General features: G+C 35.7%; 1 protein-coding gene across 2 annotated transcripts in view; it reads left to right on the top strand.

The window, feature by feature from the left end:
* Positions 1-24,896, top strand: part of LOC132547870 (transcriptional regulator ATRX-like) — a 37,613-nt gene that overhangs the window by 5,702 nt on the left and 7,015 nt on the right. For both annotated transcript variants that reach the window (XM_060211677.1, XM_060211678.1), the window contains exons 6-29: positions 1,122-1,302; positions 1,784-3,526; positions 4,355-4,711; positions 5,643-5,779; positions 6,134-6,191; positions 6,472-6,664; positions 6,928-7,150; positions 7,402-7,596; positions 8,963-9,116; positions 10,101-10,210; positions 11,859-12,008; positions 12,651-12,828; positions 13,312-13,449; positions 14,039-14,214; positions 15,498-15,731; positions 16,703-16,896; positions 17,367-17,431; positions 18,108-18,282; positions 19,299-19,512; positions 20,135-20,259; positions 20,580-20,757; positions 21,217-21,402; positions 23,207-23,390; positions 24,506-24,672. In XM_060211677.1, the coding sequence (XP_060067660.1) occupies positions 1,122-1,302; positions 1,784-3,526; positions 4,355-4,711; positions 5,643-5,779; positions 6,134-6,191; positions 6,472-6,664; positions 6,928-7,150; positions 7,402-7,596; positions 8,963-9,116; positions 10,101-10,210; positions 11,859-12,008; positions 12,651-12,828; positions 13,312-13,449; positions 14,039-14,214; positions 15,498-15,731; positions 16,703-16,896; positions 17,367-17,431; positions 18,108-18,282; positions 19,299-19,512; positions 20,135-20,259; positions 20,580-20,757; positions 21,217-21,402; positions 23,207-23,390; positions 24,506-24,672 (5,715 nt within the window). The remainder of the gene's footprint in view (positions 1-1,121; positions 1,303-1,783; positions 3,527-4,354; positions 4,712-5,642; positions 5,780-6,133; positions 6,192-6,471; positions 6,665-6,927; positions 7,151-7,401; positions 7,597-8,962; positions 9,117-10,100; positions 10,211-11,858; positions 12,009-12,650; positions 12,829-13,311; positions 13,450-14,038; positions 14,215-15,497; positions 15,732-16,702; positions 16,897-17,366; positions 17,432-18,107; positions 18,283-19,298; positions 19,513-20,134; positions 20,260-20,579; positions 20,758-21,216; positions 21,403-23,206; positions 23,391-24,505; positions 24,673-24,896) is intronic.

Raw genomic sequence — 24,896 nt, 5'->3', positions numbered from 1 at the left:
AGGTTATCATTGCTTTATCTGCAAATGAATGTTGAAATTTCATATCATTAAGAGCAAAAACAGAGAAGGGAACAGAAATGAGGAAAATGATCCAACTTTCAAAGAGCAAATAAAGATCAAACAATGGTGGGTGCCAATGTCCTGGGATCTCTTTTTTTTCTCTCTCTCTCTCTCCATCTCTCTTAGTTTGTTGGAAAATAAAAATATGGTGTCCAACAAATTATTTTACATCCATTTCCACTTAATTGGTGCATTGTCCATCTTAAGGTGTCACTTTTCATCAGAAATGCCTCTTGAAGTCTTGGTGCTGAAAGGTTGAGGTATTACCCAATGTACACTGTGCATTAATGTTGGCTGCTTTAATGTTGCTTATTAGATCAACCATAATTACATCAATTCCCCACTATTAACTGTTATCAACCACAACCGTAACATGTCTCACTGTCTTAAATTATGATCCTTGGAGCATTTCTAATATCTATTTTTTGTTCAATTTGAATACGATGCTTCAAAGGGAGACAACTTTGATATATTTTTATTATTTAATTTTTATTTATGTTATAAAAAAAGATACCTGAATACTAAAAATTTGCATTTCGCAACTGGTGATTTCTTCTCATTATTATACATAATCTGTTTTATGAAACAGTAACTGCTACCAAATTTTTCCAAAAATGGTTAGTCTAAATTTAAAAACTTACCTAAATGTTTTTCATTGCTTCCAATGATTTCCAATAATTCAATTTTCAGAGATGAATGAAAGAAAACTAAGCTTTTAACAATATTTTTGCTGTTTAAGAGAGCATTATCTCTGTTATACTAAATGTATTTTTTCCCTATAATAGAATGTTTTATGTAATTTAAATACATTTATGGTATTCTGACAAAAGGATTATTAAAATTATTTCATCACTTTGGAAAGCAATTTCTGCAGTCTCTGGTCCCTGAGAAATATCCTCTGGAAATGGTAACACTTCACAACATATAAGACTGAATTCACAGAAGAATGTCTTCTGAAAATAACAAGTAATTCTTTAGAGCCCCAATATATGTTTGAAATATTTACAATGACCTGTTTTGGCATGTAATAGTGGATCTGAGGGTGAGTTTTTTTGTTGTAGCGCTGTCGTACCTACTATGATAGTGGCCCTATACAGAAGGACAAGGATGGTCTAGATGAACAGTGTCGTTGGTGTGGTGAAGGAGGACGATTGTTTGGATGTGATTTCTGTCATAATGCATTCTGCAGATCCTGCATCATACACAACCTTGGTCGGTCAGAATTGATGCGTGTACAGAACGGTAAGCTGGGCGTGCATGCACGATGTGTTGCGATTGAATAAGTACCAGTTTTACCATTACAACTTTCGAGATGGATTTGTCTGACATTCTGATATGTTTGGTTAAAATCTGTTCAGTCTGCTAAAAATGTCCCATTGTTTTAGTGATGATAAACAAGGCATGAGAATTCCAATGATTGGTCTAGGTAGTTTTGCAGACGCTGTTAAATCAAGCTGTTATTTCTGAACATTTCACTTATGGGGAATTTTGTAAGAAAAAAAGTTTTGTGGAAAATTGAATTGCATTGAAAAGGTGCTCCAATAAGAAGAAAGTGTGAAATTATGTTTTCTAGTGCTGGCCAATTAGAGGTTTTCTGTGTGAACTGTGAGGAAAATTTCAAATACTGCTGTCTTTATCGGGGTACGCACAGAAAATACAAATGATTTCATGATTTTGGGTTTTTTTCAAGGTCTCTTGCTAAATGTGCTTTCTGGTTTTTTAGATGACAAATGGAAGTGTTATGTGTGTAATTCTAAGTCACTACGATCACAGCGTCATGAATGTGAGGCAGTACTTGAGCAAATCAAGAAGGAAGAACAAAAGGCAAAGAATGCCTTGGAACGGGAAAAGGAAAGGGAAAAAAATAAAGACAAGAAAGACACATCAAGTAAAAGCCCTGCTGTGAAATCTGGTGATATAGTCAAAACTGCCGCATCTTCAAAGTCTGTTGATACTAAACAGTCTAATGTGAAAACCACTACTAGTAGAAATGTGGAAGTTGTTGTCGTAGGACCAAAGACTCCTGTTCAGCCCAAGCCCTCCATGAAGATTGAACCACAACAAAAGGCACCAGTTCAACAACAGCTAAAGAACTTGCTAAATTTGGCTGGTGGTCAGCAATACAATGCACAGCAGAAAGCATCACCAGTAAAGAGGATTCAGCAGCAAAAACAGCAGCCCCGGCCGATGATGAGTCGAGTCGGGTTTATTTCTAGTCTTGATCCAACTTCTATAACTCTTCCAATGTTGATTAAAGAATTCAAAAAAAATATAACACCGACAACAATTCCCCAAGTTCTCAACAAACTAATGAGCATTACAAACTCTCTAACTCTGCTGATGTCGTCGATTAAAATGAACATAATGGACAATAATTTTAACAGGCCTGGTTATGAATCCCTCAATGCCATGACCATCCAGAGTCGAAAGACAGCTGTGGATTGTTTGGTCAGTGGATTGGAGCTCTTTCTTCAAGAATTACAAATTACCACAGTGGGTGAATATGTACAACCGCCTCCAGAGAGTGTTGACATAGCAGGAGCTAACGGTTCATCTGCAGACATGAATAATGCTGGTAATGGGGATGACTCAGAACCAGAGGTGGTAGAAATTGACTCGCCCGCTAAAACGCCAAAAAAGTCATCGCTAAAGATGACTATGATTAATAATGAGATTATTGTGGAATCAGATTCTGAGGAAGAGGTTACACCTGTAAAAATGGAAGTTTCTCAAACAGACAGTGTTGAAAAAGAAACCATAAAGGGAGAGCAGGAAATGGATGATAAGATATCCAAAGATGAAGGCATATCAGATGAGGCAGTAGAAGACAAACTGACAGTGGAAAAATCATCTAAAAAAGTAGACAAAGAAAAGATGGATAAAAAAACTGAAGTCAGCAAAGATATCAACAAAAAAAAGGCGGACAAAAAATCTAGAGAGGAAAGTCCCAAGAAACAGTCAAATGTCAAGAAGGAAGGTCCCAAGAAGGCCAAGAAATCGGGTACTGAAGACAGTGATAAAGTTGACTCTGAAAATACAGAGGCTCAACTAGAATTGTTGAAAGAACTGGCAGATGAGTTAATAAAAAATGGTAACAAGTCAGACTCTGAATCTGAAAATGATTCAGAAGGTGAGGATAACGAGGACAGTCAAAATATTGAGAATGGTGATGAAGATGAGACATCAAAAAAGGGTGCTAATGAAACTGAAGATGATAGTGACAGTAAAATTGTAAGTAGTGACGGGAGTAATGGTATTACTAATCCAGAGGAGAATTCTGCGGAGGATAAAGGAGATCAAAAGGAAAGTGATGATGAGAAAGAAGTGGAAAAAGAGAACAATGATGAGGAAGAGGAAGATAAAAATAGACCGGTTTCAAGTGCAAGCAGTAATGCTGAGAGTGATTCAGACAGTGAAGACAGTGATAATTCTGGACCAAGGAGACGACTAAGAAAAAGAAAGAAAGGTAAACATTCAGTCCTCTACAAAAGTTCTATGGATATTTATTTAACATTGTGTTTTCTAGTTCTGTATTTGCTATTTTATATTTTTATTACAAAAATTATGTTCAGGACTCACATTCACTAAGGAGTCTTCATAAATCTACTAAAAAGATGGCCAGGAAATAAAGCTCTTTACTTAAAAATTAATCTGAATGCTCATATTGATGGAAAAAGATTTCCAATGCCTGATGGAAAATTGATACTGATTTTGCTGTAGCTTTTCAAACAGCATTTCTATGAACTGTTGACTCAATATTTTCTGATTCTTTTTGAAAGCTGCATTGAAGCAAATTTAAATTCCTAGAAGTCAACTTTTTGCTCTTAATGTAAATTTTGGTGACCTGAAAAAACAATATTTAATCTCTATCTTGGCATTATACCATAAGTTCCTGTGGCCCATCACTTCCTTTTGATAAAGGATAACTTTTTGTGCCTCACGTTCAAGTTTGCTTATTTGAATTTTAAATGAGTTCCATCCGGCCTTTTAAATTGTTTTGATTTCTTAACAAATATATTTTCTTAGGTCAGTTTGGATTTCTCTATGGCTTTGTCAGGTCAGATATCAAGTTTACTAACTCAAGATTGAAAATTAGTTCCTTCACTGTTGGCAACCACTTTCATGGGTGTTTTTGTGTATAATTTATAAAGCAACATACATCATACAAAATATCATTGTCAGATATATAGGCATTGTTCATTATATAATTAATACATGCTAGCTTGCATTATATTATGTATTTGTAATTTCTTAACAAAATATCATTAATCTATGATTTTTTTTCTTGTACAAGATGAAAAACCAGAAAAGAAAGGAAAAGGGAGTTTGAAAATACGTTTGCGACTTCCTGGCAAGACTAAATCACAGAAAGAAAATGAAGACAAGAAGAGTGACAGGAGAAGTAGTCATTCCAAGACAGAAGAAGAGTCCCAAGAATCTGAAGAGGAAAACAAAGGAAAGAAAGGCAAGACCAAGAAAAAGGAAAAGGAATCAGATTCTGAAAATTTTGATTCTGATTTAGAGGATGAAATTGATAAGCTAGCAAAAGATCCCAAAATCCAAAAGAAGAAAAAGAAATCTGATGAAGAGGAAAAACCATCCAAAGAGAAAAAGAAAGATCTGAAAGGAGAAAAAGACAAGAAAACAAAAGGTAATTTAGATATTTTTAGGTAATCTGACCTGATAGGTCAACATGATCTATTGCCATCGTGCTTAATCCGTTGTCCTGCACCATGCATTATGCATAAACCTTTTTCTTTAAAACCCTACTCCTCTTTCATACCTTAATGGATTTCAACCAGGGCTTCAAAGGCAATCTTTTGCTCCACAACACTACTCCTCCTTAATGCCTGGGTATACATAGATTTCAACCAAATCTGGCCTGAAACATTTTTAGGGAGTGGCAATGATATCTAAACACATAAAGTGATCCTGAGATTGTACCGACCAAATCTTTTTTTTTTTTCAGCTCTCTCACTTTGGTTGAAAATCCAACATATTTCATCTTGAACATATTGTCTGAACTACTTCTCAAGTTTCATTCACCCCAATGACAAAAATATTTGGAGTTTGATTCGTTAAGGAAAAGAAAGAGATGATGTGTTATTTTTCAGCCTGATCAAAACTTCAACATAGTAACCACAGTAGTCATTTTGTAACATGGTTGCACAATTGTTTTTCATGTACAGAATTTACTACTTATGAGTTTCTGATACTTTGAAGGAATGTTTAAAATTTGAATTCATCAGGTTAGTCAGACCACCATCTGTAAATCCTTTGTCCATCCATTCATCGATTGTCAGATGACCGTTTAGGGCCATGGCCCTCTTGTCTTATTTCTCTTAGTTTGTAAAATATTTATTACATGTAGATACATTTTATAAAGATAGTGATCTGTGTCTTTCATATCACTGCCTGTTTTAGTTGTAGTCAGGTCTCAGTTGTACAAGAAACATTTGTAGGTTTTAATCTCATTTGCAAGTGAGATCAGCTATGAAGTAACATTACAGATGTCACTCAGATGAAAATTTGTCTTAAATAGGGCCACATTATTACTGTAAAAACTTTTGTTGAAATCATAGGCAAGAAGGAGGAGAAGGTTGACAGTGACAGTAGTGAAGGGACGGATAACTATGATCCAGAAGAGGCTCCAGACGAGGAAGAGGAGGAAGAACCTATGGAAGCTGTGGATCCGACATCAGACATCTCTGCTAGGGAGGTAGGTAAAATATACAGTCAGAAGAAAAGGGAAAACATCAGTGTTTTGTGAGATAACTTTGTTCCTTAAACTGGAACACTTGTACAGAATTTACTGTCTTACTGTTGTTGGGCAAAGTAATTATGTTAACACGGAAGGACTAGCAAGGTTGCTGCAAAGTTATTTGCTAGTTCTAACAGTGATCAGTAGTTCTAAACTCAAGAATCACTCCACAATAAGTTTTGAAGCGTTGAGTAGAGACAAGTTGTAAACTTTGGTGAACATCTAACATTACCTTGTATAAAAGGTCTGCTGCACAGATATATGCAACTCTTCCACTAAGGACATATCAATTAATGCTTTATGTCATTTCAGAATTCTTCTGATGAAGACAGCGAAAATAATGAAGACAGTGATGATAGCAGTGATTCAGGTAATAAAAACAAATTATTTTGTATTTGAGTTACATAAGCTGGCTGATGAACAAAAGAAGTTTTAAAGATAAAAATAGTCAGTTAATGGAAGGGAAGATCTTATCCTTCTCTGAGTGACTCCATACTTCTGTAAGTGAGATATCTGGATTTTAAAAGTGATAATTTGCAAATTGCTTAAAAAAGTTTAGAGTTGAAATAAAATTTTAGAGTAGGTACAGGGAACAGAAATGGGAAATATTTTTTGTTTGGCCTGATCAGTGTTTTACGCTTTGATTGTAGAAGTGATCATAAACAGTCCAAAGAAGAAGCGTGGAAAGGCCACATCCAAGAAAACAAAAAAATCAGAATCTGACCCTGATAGTGACTCAGATGCAGTTCCGAAAAAAAAGACTAGACTTCACACAAAACTGCTAGATGCTAAATTGTCGGAATCTGATGATTCTGACTTTGAATTGCCAAGGAAAGGAAAAGGGTTAGTTTCTATAATATATGTATACAATTGTGTACAATAATATTTCTTGTTGTCTATAACGACTGCAAATGTAACGAAATTAAACCCTCAGATGTACTTTTAACGATACAACACTCTGTTACATTTTGCGTAACATTTCAGGAGAAATATGTTTATCATCGATAAGTTTAAGAAAATTTTATGATGTAGTTTTTATCCAAATGTATTTAAAAGTTTTGAGGAGTTCAAGTTTAACATACCGAAACTGAACTTTTTATGAACAGAAAGAAAAGGAGAGCAAAGACGGACTCTTCGTCACAGGAATCAACTGAAGTGGACAGTGACGTGGCTTCAAAGAAAAAGTTACGGGGTAAAAAAGGTGCCAATCAGAAGGGGAAGGGTAAAAAAGGAAAAGGGACCAAGCGACGACGTATCAAGGTGGCTTCAGATTCGTCCGATGAAAAAATGAGTACTGAGGGAGAAGAAGAGATGAAAAATGAGAAAAAGGTTTGATGATTGAATAGCCTAGTGTTAGATTGTCAATTATGTGATCAGTTAACTGTGTGTTGAATAGAAAGTGAATTCATTCTCTGTGGTAGTAATGTTTTATTCATTGTAAATTTTATGTAAAATACTTCACTTTAAACCTAGGATATGAATATCATTTCCATAATAGCAAATTTGTTTAGTTAAAAGTAGTCAGTCACATAAAATTCTTTACATTATATTTCAACAAGCATTAATTTTTTCTTGTTTAGAAAAAGAAGAAAAAGAAAGGGGGATCTGACTCCGAAGAGGACTCTGATGAAGAAGGGGATGAAAATGGATCTCCAAGTAAGGGTAGGAAACAGATTCGCAAGATTAAGTCAGACAAGAAACTGACGGATTCCACACGCAAAGCTGTCAAAGCAGAGGAAGAACGACGTAAGAGAATTGCAGAGAAACAGAAGGAGGTAACAATTGTTTTTATGTTGTTGTACTGATCCAACTTCTGTTTAAAGGGTTCGTGTAGAAAACACCATGGATTGATTTTAAAATTGAAGCATTTTAAGTCAGCCTAATACACAGCTTAATGGTGTGTTTTAAATCTGATGAAATCTTACAGTTCTCTCTTGGTTAATATTCTTCCTTCCATGGCTGTGTATGGACCAGGACTTTTTCCACAAGAATTTGCAATTATGATAATATAACTGCATTTTTCTATGGGTATCTAATGAACTGTCAAGACACAATGTTTTGACAGTCATTATGACAATGTTGTTTTATATCTTTCTAAACCTTACTAAAAAAACTTTACTAAAGGTAGTCTAAATTCATTGGAAGTTAATACGTAAATATAAAAATACCAGTAACACTTTTCTTTTGTCCTATTTTGACTGTATTGCTGAACTACAAAATTTTAATCACTAGTCCGCTCTATTTTGAAAAGTGGTGCAGATTTTTATCTTGCAAAGGATAAATATTTTTGCTGCCATTAGTGGAGATGTGTAAACATGTGTCTGTCCCTGAAAAGGTTTGCAACTGATAAACCATATTGATACAAACATTTTTCTGCAAGGTTGTCCTGACAGAAATACAATCAGAAAGTTACTGAATGATGTTCAGTTATTTATTGGTAAAATCAGATGTTATAATCTCTATTAGATCTGACAGCCATGTCATGATACTTTTCTGCTTTCATTGTATTATGTTGTTAGAATATCAAAATATCAGAAAAATGCCCATTTATACTACAGTGTATGTTAATTTAGTACAGGTTTTATTCTTCTAAAGAGATCCAAGTATCCAGTTAAGCATGTTTGTCTGATGTTTAATCAGTCTTGTTTTGCAGCATATATCTTATTAGATAGAAATGTATATATAAGCTCTCTTTCAATATATTAAAATGTAATGTGTGAATGTGTGTGTATTTTTGTACAAATTATCTTCCTTTATATATGATCTACTTCACTTAAGTCGCCTTCGGTGAGAATTTACATAGGCTCTGCCTGTTGTACAATCCTATTGACTAAATTTGTTGAAATGAAAAAAGGTTTGCAACGTAATTGAAAAGCATGCCATGAAGATGGAAGAAAAGAAAATTTGGCTTATTTCCCATCATCAAATGATGAGCGCAATTGATGTTTTCAAGTCAGGGTCATTTTGTCATACCGTATTATCTGTTATCAGGTGTGTGTTTCACTTCCTAGTTTTATATAGTTTCAGTGAAACATCTTTAGAATGCAAATTCTGGCAAGTCCATCAGAAAAAGAAGCTCTAAAAACACATTATGTTGAATGTTAAAAATTATGATTAAACAAGTACCTGTCCTGTTTTCAGTTTAACAATGTTGTGGTTGAAGAGGATCCATCAGCACCAAACAAATGCCCTATCACAAAAAAGCTGGTATTTGAGTATGACAAGGAAACTAAGGAACCACTGATAGAAGTTGATGAAAGGTTAATCACCAAGCTGAAACCGCATCAAGTGGAAGGTTGGTTCATCAATCTGAACTTATTTTAGTCTGTTGAATTATCAGATTGGTTGATACTTAAAGGAATACATCTATGATTTGAAGATTTTCTTTTAACTTGATAAAGTGCTGCTAGGTAAACTGTTATTTGATGTCTGTTGAGAAAGGTTAAGTCTTCACTTCCTCATGTCTCATTCATGTTTGGGTGTAGGGGAATCAATTTTCTCCGCCCCTAATAGGGGAAATAGAATGAACTCTTTAAAATTCTTCTCCTCCTGTAGGAATGATTAGATTTTCCTCACGTTTGTCAGATACATCTTTTTAATGATGGTAAATCAGTTTTATATAAATGGTCAGTCTTGGCTCCCTGGGGCCAGATGGTCGGGGCCCAATAGGGAAAATCTATCAATTCTTTAAATTCAGTCTTGTTCTCTTGGAGAAACAGCAAATTCTTTAAAATCCTACTCCTTGTGTAGGAATAATTGAATTTTACCCTAATTTGGTCTTTAGCATGTTTGGGTGAAGGGAAATCAATTTTTTATAAATGGTGGGTCTTTGCCTTCCTGTGGCTGGAGGGAAGGGGCTCAGTAAGGGAAATGTTTTATATCTTTGAATGGTTCAGATTTCAATCCAATAACCATGTATAGCACTGCTGGGCATAAAGAGATAAATACAATAGTGATTTAAGAATTGACTCTGTACTTTGGCTCCACCCCTCTGTATTTAATTTCTGGGTTACATCTTTGAAACAGTTGAGATCTCCACCCCATAACCATATATAGCAATGATGGACATCAGGAGATAAATACATTCACGATGTAAGAACTGGCCTTTGGGTGTGGCGGGTTAAGGGCTTGGTAAAATTATTTTAAGAAATATTGTGCTACATTGGAATTGAGAGTATTATGGTTGAAAAGGATTTTGTAAATAAGAAACGACTTTGACACATTCATCCATGAAATTATTTTCAGTCTGTTTTCAGTTTTATCGTTCTATGTATTTCAGCGGCACAGTTCATGTGGGACTGCACTGTTGAGTCTGTGGAACGTATAAAGAAGGAGAAAGGAGCTGGCTGTATCCTAGCTCATTGTATGGGTTTGGGAAAGACTTTATCTGTAAGATTTCATATATATGTCTAGAGAGTTTTACACTTTTATCTGTAGCATATGTGCATAATTTCTACATTGAAAGCTGTTATATTTGAATGGTTCATTTAAAGTGATCTCTAAGTAACAGCTGTATTTAAGAATTTGCCATACTTTGATGATTATGGTCTGTAAATTTGATACTGACATAAGTTGGCATTCTAATAACATTTTCCTGTTGTAAACAATGGTATATATGGGTGACAAACATTGAAAATGTATAGAAAATCATGCTGTTGATGCCATGTATACTTTAATAATTCACGTGATCTAGAAATGATTATGAAAACATCAATTGATAAAAGAAGTATAACTTTCATGTAAAATAAGTCAAATCAAATGTTATATAGTAATGAAAGACATGTTGTGCAATGAGGAATTACATGTTGTGCAAGGATGAAGTACATGTTGTGCAATGAGGAATTACATGTTGTGCTACGAGGAAGTAAATCTGTGTTGATGAAGTACCTGTTGTCTGGTGATTAAGTACCTGTTATCTGGTGATGACGTACATGTTGTTTGGTGATGAAGTACATGTTTGGTGTCTAGTGATGAAGTACATGTTGTCTGGTGATGAAGTACCTGTTGTCTGGTGATGACGTACATGTTGTCTGGTGATGAAGTACATGTTGTTTAGTGATGAAGTACATGTTTGGTGTCTAGTGATGAAGTACATGTTGTCTGGTGATGAAGTACCTGTTGTCTGGTGATGACGTACATGTTGTCTGGTGATGAAGTACCTGTTATCTGGTGATGAAGTACATGTTGTTTAGTGATGAAGTACATGTTTGGTGTCTAGTGATGAAGTACATGTTTAGTGATGAAGTACACGTCTGGTGATGAAGTACCTGTTGTCTGGTGATGAAGTACCTGTTGGCTGGTGATGAAGTACCTGTTGGCTGGTGATTTGGTGATGAAGTACCTGTTGTCTGGTGATTTGGTGATGAAGTACATGTTGTCTGGTGATGAAGTACCTGTTGGCTGGTGATTTGGTGATGAAGTACCTGTTGTCTGGTGATTTGGTGATGAAGTACATGTTGTCTGGTGATTAAGTGCATGTTGTCTGGTGATGAAGTACCTGTTGTCTGGTGATGAAGTACATGTTGTCTGGTGATTAAGTGCATGTTGTCTGGTGATGAAGTACCTGTTGTCTGGTGATTTGGTGATGAAGTACATGTTGTCTGGTGATTAAGTACATGTTGTCTGGTGATGAAGTACCTGTTGTCTAGTGATTTGGTGATGAAGTACATGTTGTCTGGTGATTAAGTACATGTTGTCTGGTGATTAAGTGCATGTTGTCTGGTGATTAAGTACTGTTGTCTGGTGATGAAGTACCTGTTGTCTGGTGATGACGTACATGTTGTCTGGTGATGAAGTACCTGTTGTCTGGTGATAAGTACCTGTTGTCTGGTGATTAAGTACCTGTTGTCTGGTGATGAAGTACCTGATGTCTGGTGATGACATACATGTTGTCTGGTGATGAAGTACATGTTGTCTGGTGATGAAGTACATGTCTAGTGATGAAGTACCTGTTGTCTGGTGATGCCGTACATGTTGTCTGGTGATGACGTACCTGTTGTAAGATGATAAAGCACACCTTGTATGATAATGTTTTCAGGTGATAACATTTCTCCACACTGTGATGAATCACTCGGATCAGACTGGTATTTCCAAGGCTCTTGTTGTTGGCCCTCTCAATACAGTCCTCAACTGGCAACAGGAATTTCAAATATGGCTCAGTGGAGAACTGGGAGAGGAATTCTACGAGGTAAAGCTTGCCATGTTCACAGGAAAAAACACCTAACTGCTATCTGGATGATCGAGCAGATTACTGTCTGCATCAACTGATTGCTTTCACTTTGATAATTCATCTTTTCCTGATTTTATGAAATACTATGAATGATACCTTCACATTTATGGTATTCAAAGTTAAAACACAGGTTTAAATTAATTGTAAAAAAGTCTTGTGTTTTTCAGGATAATGAAATAGGCATGTTCCAAAATCTTTAACTTGTGTAACTAACTCCCAAAGTTTTGCACCTGAGTCTAAAATCTTATCTGAAGTACATTGAAAGATGGGCTGTAAACAGCATATTCTAAAATTTTTAACCTTGTTAACGAAACCAAGTTCATTGTAAGGTCGGATGGATGTAAATCCAGTCAACTACAATAATTGAACTACAGTGACAGCAGCTTAGTCTTGTGTTTATTGAGGATGTTTTTTAAAGTTGATGATATCAGTGTCATTTGTTGTGCTAAATACATTGATACTTTCTCCTACATTAGCAGTGTTTAAGTAACATTGCTTTAGTTGCAAACAATACTATAGAGCAAAAATTCCACAAGAAAAGGCAGTGATTTACATCTGATAAAAGATGATGTTTGCCTCACCATATGTTGTTTTTGTCAGGTGTTTGAGATCTCCAGTGTGAAACAGAATGTTGCTAGAGCTGACATGCTGAAACACTGGCACAAGAATGGAGGAGTTATGATAATGGGATATGAAATGTTCCGAAACCTTACACAAGGCAATCACTGTCGTAGCAAAAAGCTGAAACAAATATTTAGGGAAGCGTTGGTGGATCCAGGTAATTAGTTATGTATTTTTCAGGCCTCTGCAATTTGAGTAGGCTCAGTATAAAGGTTTTGTGTTTTCTTTAAATCTAGATATCAAAACTGCTTTTTTAGACATCACATTTCACTCCATCACTTTAATTAAAAAAATATTTATGACATAAATATCTGTAATATTGCAATATTACATCTTGTGACATTTGATACATTTCATGTAGACTCAAGATTTTTTTACTTTGTAAATCATCCTTTTATCAAGGAGGATACTGACAGCAAAACATTTCCAAATGAAAACCTAAATATTCAAAGTCAATTTTCTGGTCTTGAGAACCCACATCTGATGTGATTTTGGTAAAGCAGATAGAAAACATTACTTACGCTTCTTGGTTGTTCACAGTTGCTGTCTGTAATGCTTGTTTTGTCTCTATAGCAACAGAATGATAAAGGTTATGATTTACTTTCTAACAAAGTTTTGGGATTTGTTTCTTTATCATCAGGTCCAGATATTTGTGTGTGTGACGAGGGACACATCCTCAAGAACGATGCCTCAGCCATTTCTAAAGCCATGAACCAATTGGTGACACTAAGACGTATTGTGCTCACTGGAACTCCTCTTCAGAACAATCTGATTGAATGTACGTCATATCTGCAGCATAAGTAAAATACCAGAATATTTTAACTATGGGTTCACTTACAGATTGTTGATATTTGATAGATCTGTACCTCAAGGTCCTTACTACTATTGATAGTATATCTTTGTCACTTCAACAATGTTATTAATGTTTTCAAAGAATATTTTATGTTGTTATGGAAATTTAGAATTGTACAAATTAATTGAATTCAGTGTATTAAAATGAAATTTCTGTTGTGTTAGGTCCGTAGTTGTCATTTGTTGCTTTTTGAAACTAAGCTCAAAATTTAACAATAAAGCATAGGTAATAACTATGTACCTTGAGAGGAGGTATAGCTGTAACACATTTAGTGTCATTTGGTTGTGAAGATTAAGTTGGAATAATAATTATATTTTATTGTCACAAAATGATGAGAACTCATGATTATTTGTATTGTTTGATTATTTCATACACAACTTTGATAGTTTTATCTAGACTAGATAACTACAACTAATCATTGCTATATTAAACTCTATATTTAACAATCCTAAAAGTAGTTTCACTATTTCTTGTCTTTGCAGTATTTTCAGTAGATCTCCCTTGTATTTTTCAGACCATTGCATGGTTAACTTTGTGAAACCTAACCTTCTTGGTACTAGGAAGGAGTTCTGTAATAGATTTGTCAATCCCATCGTCAATGGACAGTGTACAGATTCGTCAGCTCATGATGTACGCCTTATGAAACGTCGTGCACACATTATCCATGAGAAACTTGCTGGTTGTGTCCAGGTAAGACACACACACCTCATCCACTTACCCTGTTAGACAACTCTCTGTCAAGTTTTTAGGGTCACCTGAGACGAAGTCTCAGGGTGATTTATTGAAATCCCCATTTGTGTGGCATCATGCATCATAAACTTTTTAACATTTTGACTTCATCTGGAAGACTCCTGCACCGATTTCAGTGAAATGTCACAAAAACCTTCCATGACCAAACTTGTCAATTATATGGTCCCCAACCCCCAGGGACTAAGAGGCAGGGTGAAAAAGGGTCGAAATGATTGAAACTTCAAAGAACTTCTCAAATCCCAGGTATGATGGAATCAAATACTCTTTATAAATGGAAAGGCCTTCATATGTTTACCAAATGTAAATTTCATTAACTCAAGGTCTCACATTTCCCCCTGGGGAGAGGGGTATACTTTACTATAGTTTATACAAAATTTATTTTCTACTGGAAATATTTCAAACATAGTTAGAATTATTAGTGTAAGCTGAAAATTTGATGAGATGCACATACTGACCTCGGCAGACCCCGAGAGGCTGATGGGTGGGGCCAAAAATGGGTCAAATTGGCTGAAATTTTGAAGATGTTCTGCAGTCCATGGATGGAAGAGTTTATAAAGGAAAATTCAACTTTTTAGAGTAATTCCTTTTAATTAAAACTTAGTTAGAAGTCTTAGCATGGGACAGCAGTTAATGTTAGTGTACATTTGCATTATGTGTACATTGTAGATAAAGTTAATTTTTTTAGCAAAATCATTTCTGAGACATGTTGCAAGAAGCAAAGTAATTCAGGTGACCATTAAGGCCCTTGGGCCTCTTGTTTGTTGGAATAGTGTGACCAGGTTCAGTGTTACCTGTTTTCCCCAAATCAAACAGTGATGCTGAGCAATACAAACTAAAAAATCAAGAGGCATTAGCACCAGGTGATGTTTACAGTCTAGTTTATACTACATTTGATGTTACGATCCAAGGTGTTTAGATTTGTATTTTATCAGGAATCTGAGATAACATAGGTCTGTGCTGTTGTGATTGTCCTTGGGCAAAACACTGCACTAATTGGTTAAGATGTCATGTCACTGGCCTCTTTTGTGTTACTAAATGTGATAACCATCCACTGTTGCTGTGGATGGGACAATGAGGGGCAGCTAAACTTGATCAAAAGAATGCTTTTTCATCAATAAACCAGGAATATCCATAGTTTGTTACAATATTGCAAATAAAAAATGTTTCTTTATGATGAAATATAGCTTTATATTTTCACTTCAATATGAAATTGTTTTTTACAGAGAAAGGACTACTCGGCTCTCACCAAATTCTTGTCACCCAAATTTGAGTATGTGATCTCAGTGCGGCTATCGAAGGTCCAAATTGAGCTGTATCAGAAATATCTTGACAAAACTGGAAGTGTTAACAGTGTAATGGGTAAGGGAGCAAAGCTGTTCTCAGACTACCAGGCCCTAATGAGGATCTGGACACATCCCTGGGTTCTCAAGATGGATGAAGTTCGACAAGAGAAAAAGGTTCATGTCAATTTCTGTTGATTTTTCTTTTTTCATTGTAAACACCTTTTATAATCAGGCACTTGATATATTGTTAAATTCACAAGCTAGACATTTGATACAGTATAGCAATTTGTTCATGAATTTAGCAAAAATATTGCATTTCTCAAGCAATAATTACTAAAACTTAAAGTCTGGAAAGGTTCTTGTTTTACATAGATTTGATTGGGGAAGCATTCATTAAGGGACGTAACTCTGTCTAGGTATATGTAACGTCATGTAAAAGTACGCATAAATTTGAATAAACTACAAAGCACTTTATGTATAGATGAGATTATGACTGTATATAAACTCAATAATCTTGTGTCTTATTCAAACTAAGGAAGAACACTTGAAACGAAAATTGTCCAGAAAACGGAAGGTATTTGAAATTAGAAATGGGAAAATCATGTTTTACTATATTAAATGTTCCATTTGATTAATTTTTTTTGCAAGCACAAATGTTTTGTTATGCTTTTGTTAATATCTTTCTTTTTTGTAAAAATATTCAGCAGTTTGTTACTGAGGTTTTACTATGTTCTTTGATATCATATTGGTGCAAAAAAAAATCCCAGTTTTATCATATCACATGTCTGATAATTTTGTGAATATTCAATATGCTCTTTGTGGTGGGTTAAACTTGAACAGGGTTTGAAAAATAAGCTTAAAGGATGAAAAAACGAAATAACCAAATCACAAACACCAGAACATAATTGCGCGGCTTCTTTGGTGGGATGAACGATGATTTTTTAGAATTTTTTTAATGCCAAACTTTTCTTTGGTTTTGTAGCAGAATGACAAAAAACTTTAAATGTCTGAAAAACCATCAAATGACATGTACTTGTAATAATACATTTGTCAGGAAATTTTCTTTATAACTTTTGAACATTTTGATGGCCATTATAATTTGGAATACTCATTGTACCAATTCTTTTCTCTCTGCTTACTCAAAGGCTAAATGGGATGATGAAGACTCATTTATCGAGGATGGTAGTATGAGTGAAGATGAATCAGGGTCAGAATTAAGCAAGTCCAATGACAGTGACAGCGATGTCGTGGCTATTAGTGATAACAGCAGCGACGAAGACAGTGGAGGTAGGAAGACAAGGAGCAGCAGGGAGGCAGGCAGCTCTAAAGATACAGATGAGTGAGTTGTCAATTTAAAGAACTGTATGGTTAGAGTATGGTGTGGCCAGTGATGGCAGCTGGAAAGTTACTGACAAGTTGATTGTAGATCATGTGGGTTTGTGGATAATGTAGCTCAATAAATCTACTTAAACAAATTTTAACAATTTGTGGACAAAGGATTTTGTTTGGCAAGAATATCCCAAAATTTGGAGTCATAGGATTTTGTTAAGAGTACCACATGAACTAATGATTGATATCATTGAAACACTAAATGTGTCCTTAAACAAAATCACTGAGGTACTTTCATGATATTTTTATTCCAATTTATAAGGAAAGTGAATGAATATAATCAGATTGTTAAACACAATCTATATTTTCTATGTGCACATTCTAATGGCTGTTTGTTCAGGAACCTTATGGATGAGGTCAGTATTGAAGTTTTTTCTGCAGATTCGGGGTGTTTTTGTTCATAATTGGTTTCTGTTGCAGAGTTGTTGTTAATTCAAAAGGAGAAGTGGTGAAGAAATGGACTACACGGTCAAGAGGTGGCGAGGGTAAGTGAGGGCAATAATTACTTCTGGTATGGGCAGAAAGGGTCAATGGTAGAGTCATTTTTACTGAAAGTAGTAACATATATGACAGTATCTCGGGCATTAAGTTGAAGATATATGTGAGTACTGTTGTAATATTTTCATTAATGATAAAAACACTTATTATCCGTGGATGAAAAGAGATGGTTCTGGATATTTGAAGTTTTTCATGATTAGGAAATGTTGTATTTGGCTATAGTTATGAACACTGGAGAATAAATCCATTCATTCTGTGGTAGATTGCTATTTCATTGCCCCGTATTAAGCTCACTCTTCACTTCGAGAAATAATTGTTTTGGCTACTCCTGCAATCAGATATGGTTTTATGAAACAATCTCAACACTGAAGATAAACTATTTATTCTATGATATGTAAATACCTGTTTATCAGTAAAATTTTGTTAATGTTGTGTACACTACTACATAAAAGGAATGTTTGATTTGTAGAAACTTGTACAAAATTTCTGTAATGAAATGAAATACAATGAATAAAACATTAGATTGAAGAATTATTGGTGTATTTGTAGATTTAGACCACAAAAGAATGCTCCAAGGAACATTTTACATAGTCCTGAGTGATATATTTAATAAATTGTATCATCAAACAATGATTTATGATTAAGTTGTTTTACTAATGTCAGGTTGTGAATGGGAAGGGATCATCAAGGCAGCGGAGGAAGAAGAGGATCGACCACTCACCACTGATTGGTGGGCTGATTATGTCACAGAGGAAGATGCTAATAGGATAGAGCTTAGTGGCAAATTGACGTTGCTGTTTGAGATTCTTCGTATGTCTGAGGAGATTGGTGACAAGGTGTAAGTACAGAAGACAATCTCTGTTGTGAAATCTGTGGCCATCATCATGTGGACTTCGACACATTCATTGAAATTGGGAGTATTTTAAAGTTAAAAGCTCAGGATCTTAGTTGGCGGTGGGACCTGGTTTATAAATACTCTAAAACTACACTAACTCAGACTTTACATATGTGATAATCTACTCCGAGTCTGTTCAAAGGTTGGTGACCAGTAAGAGTCTGTATGTTAAATTTCTTCCCACAGGTTGGTGTTCAGTCAGAGTCTGTATGTTAAATTTCTTCCCACAGGTTGGTGACCAATCAGAGTCTGTATGTTAAATTTCTCCCCACAGGTTGGTGACCAATCAGAGTCTGTATGTTAAATTTCTCCCCACAGGTTGGTGACCAATCAGAGTCTGTATGTTAAATTTCTCCCCACAGGTTGGTGACCAATCAGAGTCTGTATGTTAAATTTCTCCCCACAGGTTGGTGTTCAGTCAGAGTCTGTATGTTCAGTTGGTGACAGAGTCTGTATGTTAAATTTCTCCCCACAGGTTGGTGTTCAGTCAGAGTCTGTATGTTAAATTTCTCCCCACAGGTTGGTGTTCAGTCAGAGTCTGTATGTTAAATTTCTCCCCACAGGTTGGTGACCAATCAGAGTCTGTATGTTAAATTTCTCCCCACAGGTTGGTGACCAATCAGAGTCTGTATGTTAAATTTCTCCCCACAGGTTGGTGTTCAGTCAGAGTCTGTATGTTAAATTTCTCCCCACAGGTTGGTGTTCAGTCAGAGTCTGTATGTTAAATTTCTCCCCACAGGTTGGTGTTCAGTCAGAGTCTGTATGTTAAATTTCTCCCCACAGGTTGGTGTTCAGTCAGAGTCTGTATGTTAAATTTCTCCCCACAGGTTGGTGTTCAGTCAGAGTCTGTATGTTAAATTTCTCCCCACAGGTTGGTGTTCAGTCAGAGTCTGTATGTTAAATTTCTCCCCACAGGTTGGTGTTCAGTCAGAGTCTGTATGTTAAATTTCTCCCCACAGGTTGGTGTTCAGTCAGAGTTTGCTGTCTTTAGATCTTATTGAGGATTTCTTAGAATATATAGATAAGAAGCATCAAGAGGAAACAGAGGAAAAAGAAAAGAAAAGGAAAGAAGCTGAAGAAGAGGAAAAGAAAAAGAGTGATGAAGAGAAAGACGAGGAGGACAAAGAGGAAGAAACGAAAGATGAAGATAAAGCAAAACCTGAGGAGGATACAGTATGTATTTGAATTTATGACTGCCTACCTATCACTAGTGGGCTTTACATTTGTTGTCTCAAATACATGGCTTAAGGGCAGCATTAGTTGAAGGTCTGAGACATGTTGTTTGACACTATTTTACTGTGGATGTTTGTGTTTTCTCAAGAAGCTGGGAAAGGGACTTGTAAGTCATAGTTATTTCCTTTAGACTTTATCACAGTTGCTTAAGATAGCATGTAATGGGCTTCCTGCATGTTGTTTAGTAAGATAGCTACCAGCTACTGCTAGGTAACCTCACCAAGTTCCTGGCTGTTACAGAGTGGTAAACTCAGTATACATACAAACTGCTGGAAATTTGTGATGACAATTGTCAAGGGATCACCTTATAGCTTTCTGTCAGTGTTTCTTCTTTGTATAGCATGTTTCATTTTCACTTTGATTAAGAAAAGAGGAAGTAAATGTTTAACATGGTCAATATTTTTCAGCATGTTTTTAATAAGCTTTTATAGGACTTTTGCAAAGAATTCAAGTTTTGAACAAAATTCTTATAAAATTGAAAAGATGGCAAGCAACACCAAGATCCTTCTGTGAGTGACTTTATGTTGAATCCAGAATTTCTTTATAATAAATTCTTTTGAAGCCTGAAGAGAATGTGTTCGGAAAACAATGGACGAAAGGAGCTGACTATTTCCGTATGGATGGTTCAACGAGTGCCCAGCAGAGAAAAGATCTAGCAGCTGCCTTTAATGATCCAGAAAATTATAGGTAAAGCGTTAGTCTGACTACTCGCCTTAAAAAAGTCTGTCTGCTTTCATCTGGACCTTTACTGATTTTCAAAACTCAGTAAAATCATATTCTCTTGATTTTTAAGTTAAGATCTGACTGGTCTAAAGGTTTGCTTGTTTTCACACGAAAGAATTTCTCTGATTTTCATTGTGAATTGGAAAATCATTCTGTAGAGATGTTATTATTTATAGATTCTGTTAAATGTAAAAATCTGAAAAAATCTGCACTGACATCTTTACATCAATTGATCATAATGTGAACTCGCTATGTTTTAGACTAATAATATGTATTGTTTGCAGGGCAAGGCTGTTCATCATTTCCACAAAGGCTGGTGGTCTAGGAATCAATCTTGTCGCTGCTAACAGGGTCATTATATTTGATGCTTCCTGGAATCCTTCCAATGATGTACAGTCTGTGTTCCGTGTGTACAGATTCGGGCAAACTAAGCCTGTGTATATCTACAGATTCCTGGCACAGGTCAGAACTCACAAGACACTCGTATTCCTTACCTCTATTGTGTACTGTTATGGTTGTCGGTTTTGAGAGTCTCTGTTTCTTGCTATTTTTGAAGATAAAATGAATATAATGAAATTCAGATACGTCAAGAGTATGGGAAGACTTTTGCCTAGAACTTCTTTGGAATATGTCAGCAATCGACATATAAACTCATAACACAGAACTTTGGGAGAACGAGAGATGCAGGTTGAAGGTTATAGGGAAGTTCTATAGTCGTCATAATGATCTCAAGATTCTGTTGACATGTTGTTTTGTGTTGTCTTTATACAGTATATCTATGATTTAAACAGTGAATCCTTGAAAGTTTAATAGGCTTTAACAGGTAATACTATTTGTTCTCAACAATAGAAAGAGAAGAATAGAGGGAAATTTAAAATTTCATGATTTTGATGTCCACAAACTTCTGTTGTCTTCCTGCAGGGCACCATGGAGGAAAAGATTTATGAACGACAAGTAACAAAGCAGTCTCTGTCTCAACGTGTGGTGGACGAGCATCAAATAGAGCGTCATTTCAACTCTCATGACCTCCAGGTCCTGTACACCTTCAAACCTGACCGCTTAGATGATCCCAACAGGGAGGAAAGACCAACACCAGAATTACCTAAGGTATTCACTGACATTATCCTAGGTATCCACTGACATTACCCAAGGTATTCACTGACATTGTCCAAGGTATTCTCTGACATTACCCAAGGAATTCACTGACATTACACAAGGTATTCACTGACATTACACAAGGTATTCACTGACATTACCCAAGGTATTCACTGATGTTACCCAAGGTGTCTGACATTACCCAAGGTATTCACTGACGTTACCCAAGGTATTCTCTGACATTACCCAAGGTATTCCACTGACATTACCCAAGGTATTCACTGACATTACCCAAGGTGTCTGACATTACCCAAGGTATTCTCTGACATTACCCAAGGAATTCACTGACATTACACAAGGTATTCACTGACATTACACAAGGTATTCACTGACGTTACCCAAGGTATTCACTGATGTTACCCAAGGTGTCTGACATTACACAAGGTATTCACTGACGTTACCCAAGGTATTCACTGACATTACCCAAGGTATTCACTGACATTACCCAAGGTATTCACTGACATTACACAAGGTATTCACTGATGTTACCCAAAGTGTTCACTGACGTTACCCAAGGTATTCACTGACATTATTCAAGGTATTCACTGACATTACCCAAGGTATTCACTGACATTACCCAAGGTATTCACTGACATTGTCCAAGGTATTCACTGACATTACACAAGGTATTCACTGACATTATTCAAGGTATTCACTGACGTTACCCAAGGTATCCACTGATATTACCCAAGGTGTTCACTGACATTATTCAAGGTATCCACTGACATTACCCAAGGTATTCACTGATGTTACCCAAGGTGTCTAACATTACACAAGGTATTCACTGACGTTACCCAAGGTATTCACTGACATTACCCAAGGTATCCACTGACATTACCCAAGGTATTCACTGACATTACCCAAGGTATTCTCTGACATTACCCAAGGTATTCTCTGACATTACCCAAGGTATTCACTGACATTATCCTAGGTATCCACTGACATTACCCAAGGTATTCACTGACATTACCCAAGGAATTCACTGACATTACCCAAGGTATTCACTGACATTACACAAGGTATCCACTGACATTACCCAAGGTATCCACTGACATTATCCAAGGTATTCACTGACATTACACAAGGAATTCACTGACATTACAAAATATATTCACTGACATTACCCAAGGTATCCACTGACATTACCCAAGGTATTCACTGACATTTTCCAAGGTATTCACTGACATTACCCAAGGTATCCACTGACATTTCCCAAGGTATCCACTGACATTACACAAGGAATTCACTGACATTACCCAAGGTATTCACTGACATTATCGAAGGTATCCACTGACATTACCCAAGGTATTCACTGACATTACCCAAGGTATCCACTGACATTGTCCAAGGTATCCACTGACAAAAGTCATTAGATTTGTTTTTGTGGTATCTAATGCAGTATGTTGTTAGATAAATATTTTAGATTGTTATTTTTCATACATTAGACAAGAAAATTTCACACTAAGTGCTATATTTTTCTCATCTAATCTGTCCGGTACCTTAATGCAATTTTTATTGCAAAATGATTAAACCAGAAAACTTCAGTAGATCAATAAACTTGAAATTTCTAATGGTACATCTGATGTTTATTCAAGAAATTGTCATCTTTGTTCTTTGTAGTAGTATTAATACAACCACAAACACAAGTTTAAAAGCTTTTGTTACTTGTGACAGTGAATCGTATTTACCAGCTAATCTGTCAGGAAGAACTGTACATTTAGATATGTGGGTATAAAGTGTGTTCGTTCCTTTGTAGGATCACATGCTGGCTGAGATGCTACAGAGTCACAAGGACTGGATCTGCGCATATCATAAACATGATTCCTTGCTGGAGAATCAGATTGACGAGGAGCTTACAGAAGAGGAGAGGAAGGCAGCCTGGAAGGAGTTTGAAGATGAGAAGAAGGGCATTATGAACAATGTCCGCCAGCAGTTCATGGGTTAGTTCTTCTTCTGTGTTACTGCCATGATTCATTAGGAAGGTATCTAAATAACAAGGTCGCGATAGGTCAGTTGATTAGAGTGTTGATCCATGAAACCTCAGTTGATGATCCAAGGTGAGTGTTTCAAAACTCCTTATTTGTGGATATTTGTGTTTCTCAAGAAGCTGAGAAACAGACTGGTCTGCTGGCATGAATATGTCCTTGGAAAAGATACTTCACCCTAATCGTTTTTGACAGCATGGACAGGACTCTTGTATAATGTTAACTAGGGAAGCAAGCAGCTACTACTAGAGACCCCGCCTAAAATGACTGCTGTTTACCAACAATAAACCCAACAAATCACAAATTATCTAAGTAACACCGTTATAACTGTATTCTTCACGGTGGCAGGTAGTCTAATACCCAAAGGTGATTTAAATTACCAGTCTGTATTGAAAGTCCTACTACTTTCATACTACTGGAACTGTAAAAAAAAAGGGGGGGGTTACTTGAACATGTAACAGAGTCTAACCTTTTGAACTATCTTTGTTTGGGAAGTGAATAGGTGTAAGTCTTTTATAAAAGATTTTGTCAGAGAAAACTAACTTGACATGAGAAGATGTATAGTAAAAGCAGATTTCCTGTAAAGAACAAAACTATTTTGGGAAAATATCTATTTTCTGTAAAATTTTGTTAAAATCATTAAAATTTGCACCACTGATCCTTTACAGCAATATAAAGATAAATCGAATCTTATCTTCCTGAATTATTGAATACCAGATATGATATTTATCGACGGAAATATTGATCGGTGTATGATAAGTGTATCTTTAGGAAACTGTAAAATCAGATATTTTCAAGGGTTTTTTGTGTGTTTGTATCATTAGGTTAGAAGAACAGATTTACTAACTGACCAAACAAACCATGGATTGTTTTGTAGAGTACATCAGTAAATGGTTGAACGAGTTGGTTTAAAGGGGAAATGCATTTTGATCCAATAAATCATCCTAAATAATACAACTTTAAAATCTTTTAATCTTCTCAAAATCAATATAACTTCAGAAACTAAATTATCTTCTGAAATCACAAACCTGGAATAACATTAACCCATGCTGTTTTTTTATTATCATTAGGTATGAACAACATGCCAGGAATGCACCCAGGAATGGCTCCCAACATCAACATGAATATGTTAATGCAACAAGGTTTAAGACTTCCTCATATGGGTGGAATGCCAAGCTCCAATATGCCCTTTAACCAACAAAATCTTCTTCAGTTAGTCCAGGATATGAAGACGAGGGTATGTTGGTTGTGTCAGCATTAGTGAATTATTTTATATCTGGTCATAGAAGATATAGACTTCTCCTGACTTCAGTTAGTCCAGGATATGAAGACTAGGGTATGTTTGTGTCAGCATTAGTGAATTATTTTTATATCTGGTCATATAAGATATAGACTTCTCCTGACATCAGTTAGTCCAGGAATGTAGACTAGGGTATGTTTGTGTCAGTATTAGAGTGAAAT

This window comes from Ylistrum balloti, unplaced genomic scaffold (assembly GCF_031769215.1).
Source record: "Ylistrum balloti isolate Yb309-2 unplaced genomic scaffold, AGI_CSIRO_Ybal_v1 Utg369986, whole genome shotgun sequence".
In the NCBI taxonomy this organism is placed as follows: Eukaryota; Metazoa; Mollusca; class Bivalvia; order Pectinida; family Pectinidae; genus Ylistrum; species Ylistrum balloti.
This window is presented reverse-complemented; position numbering and strand designations above follow the sequence as displayed.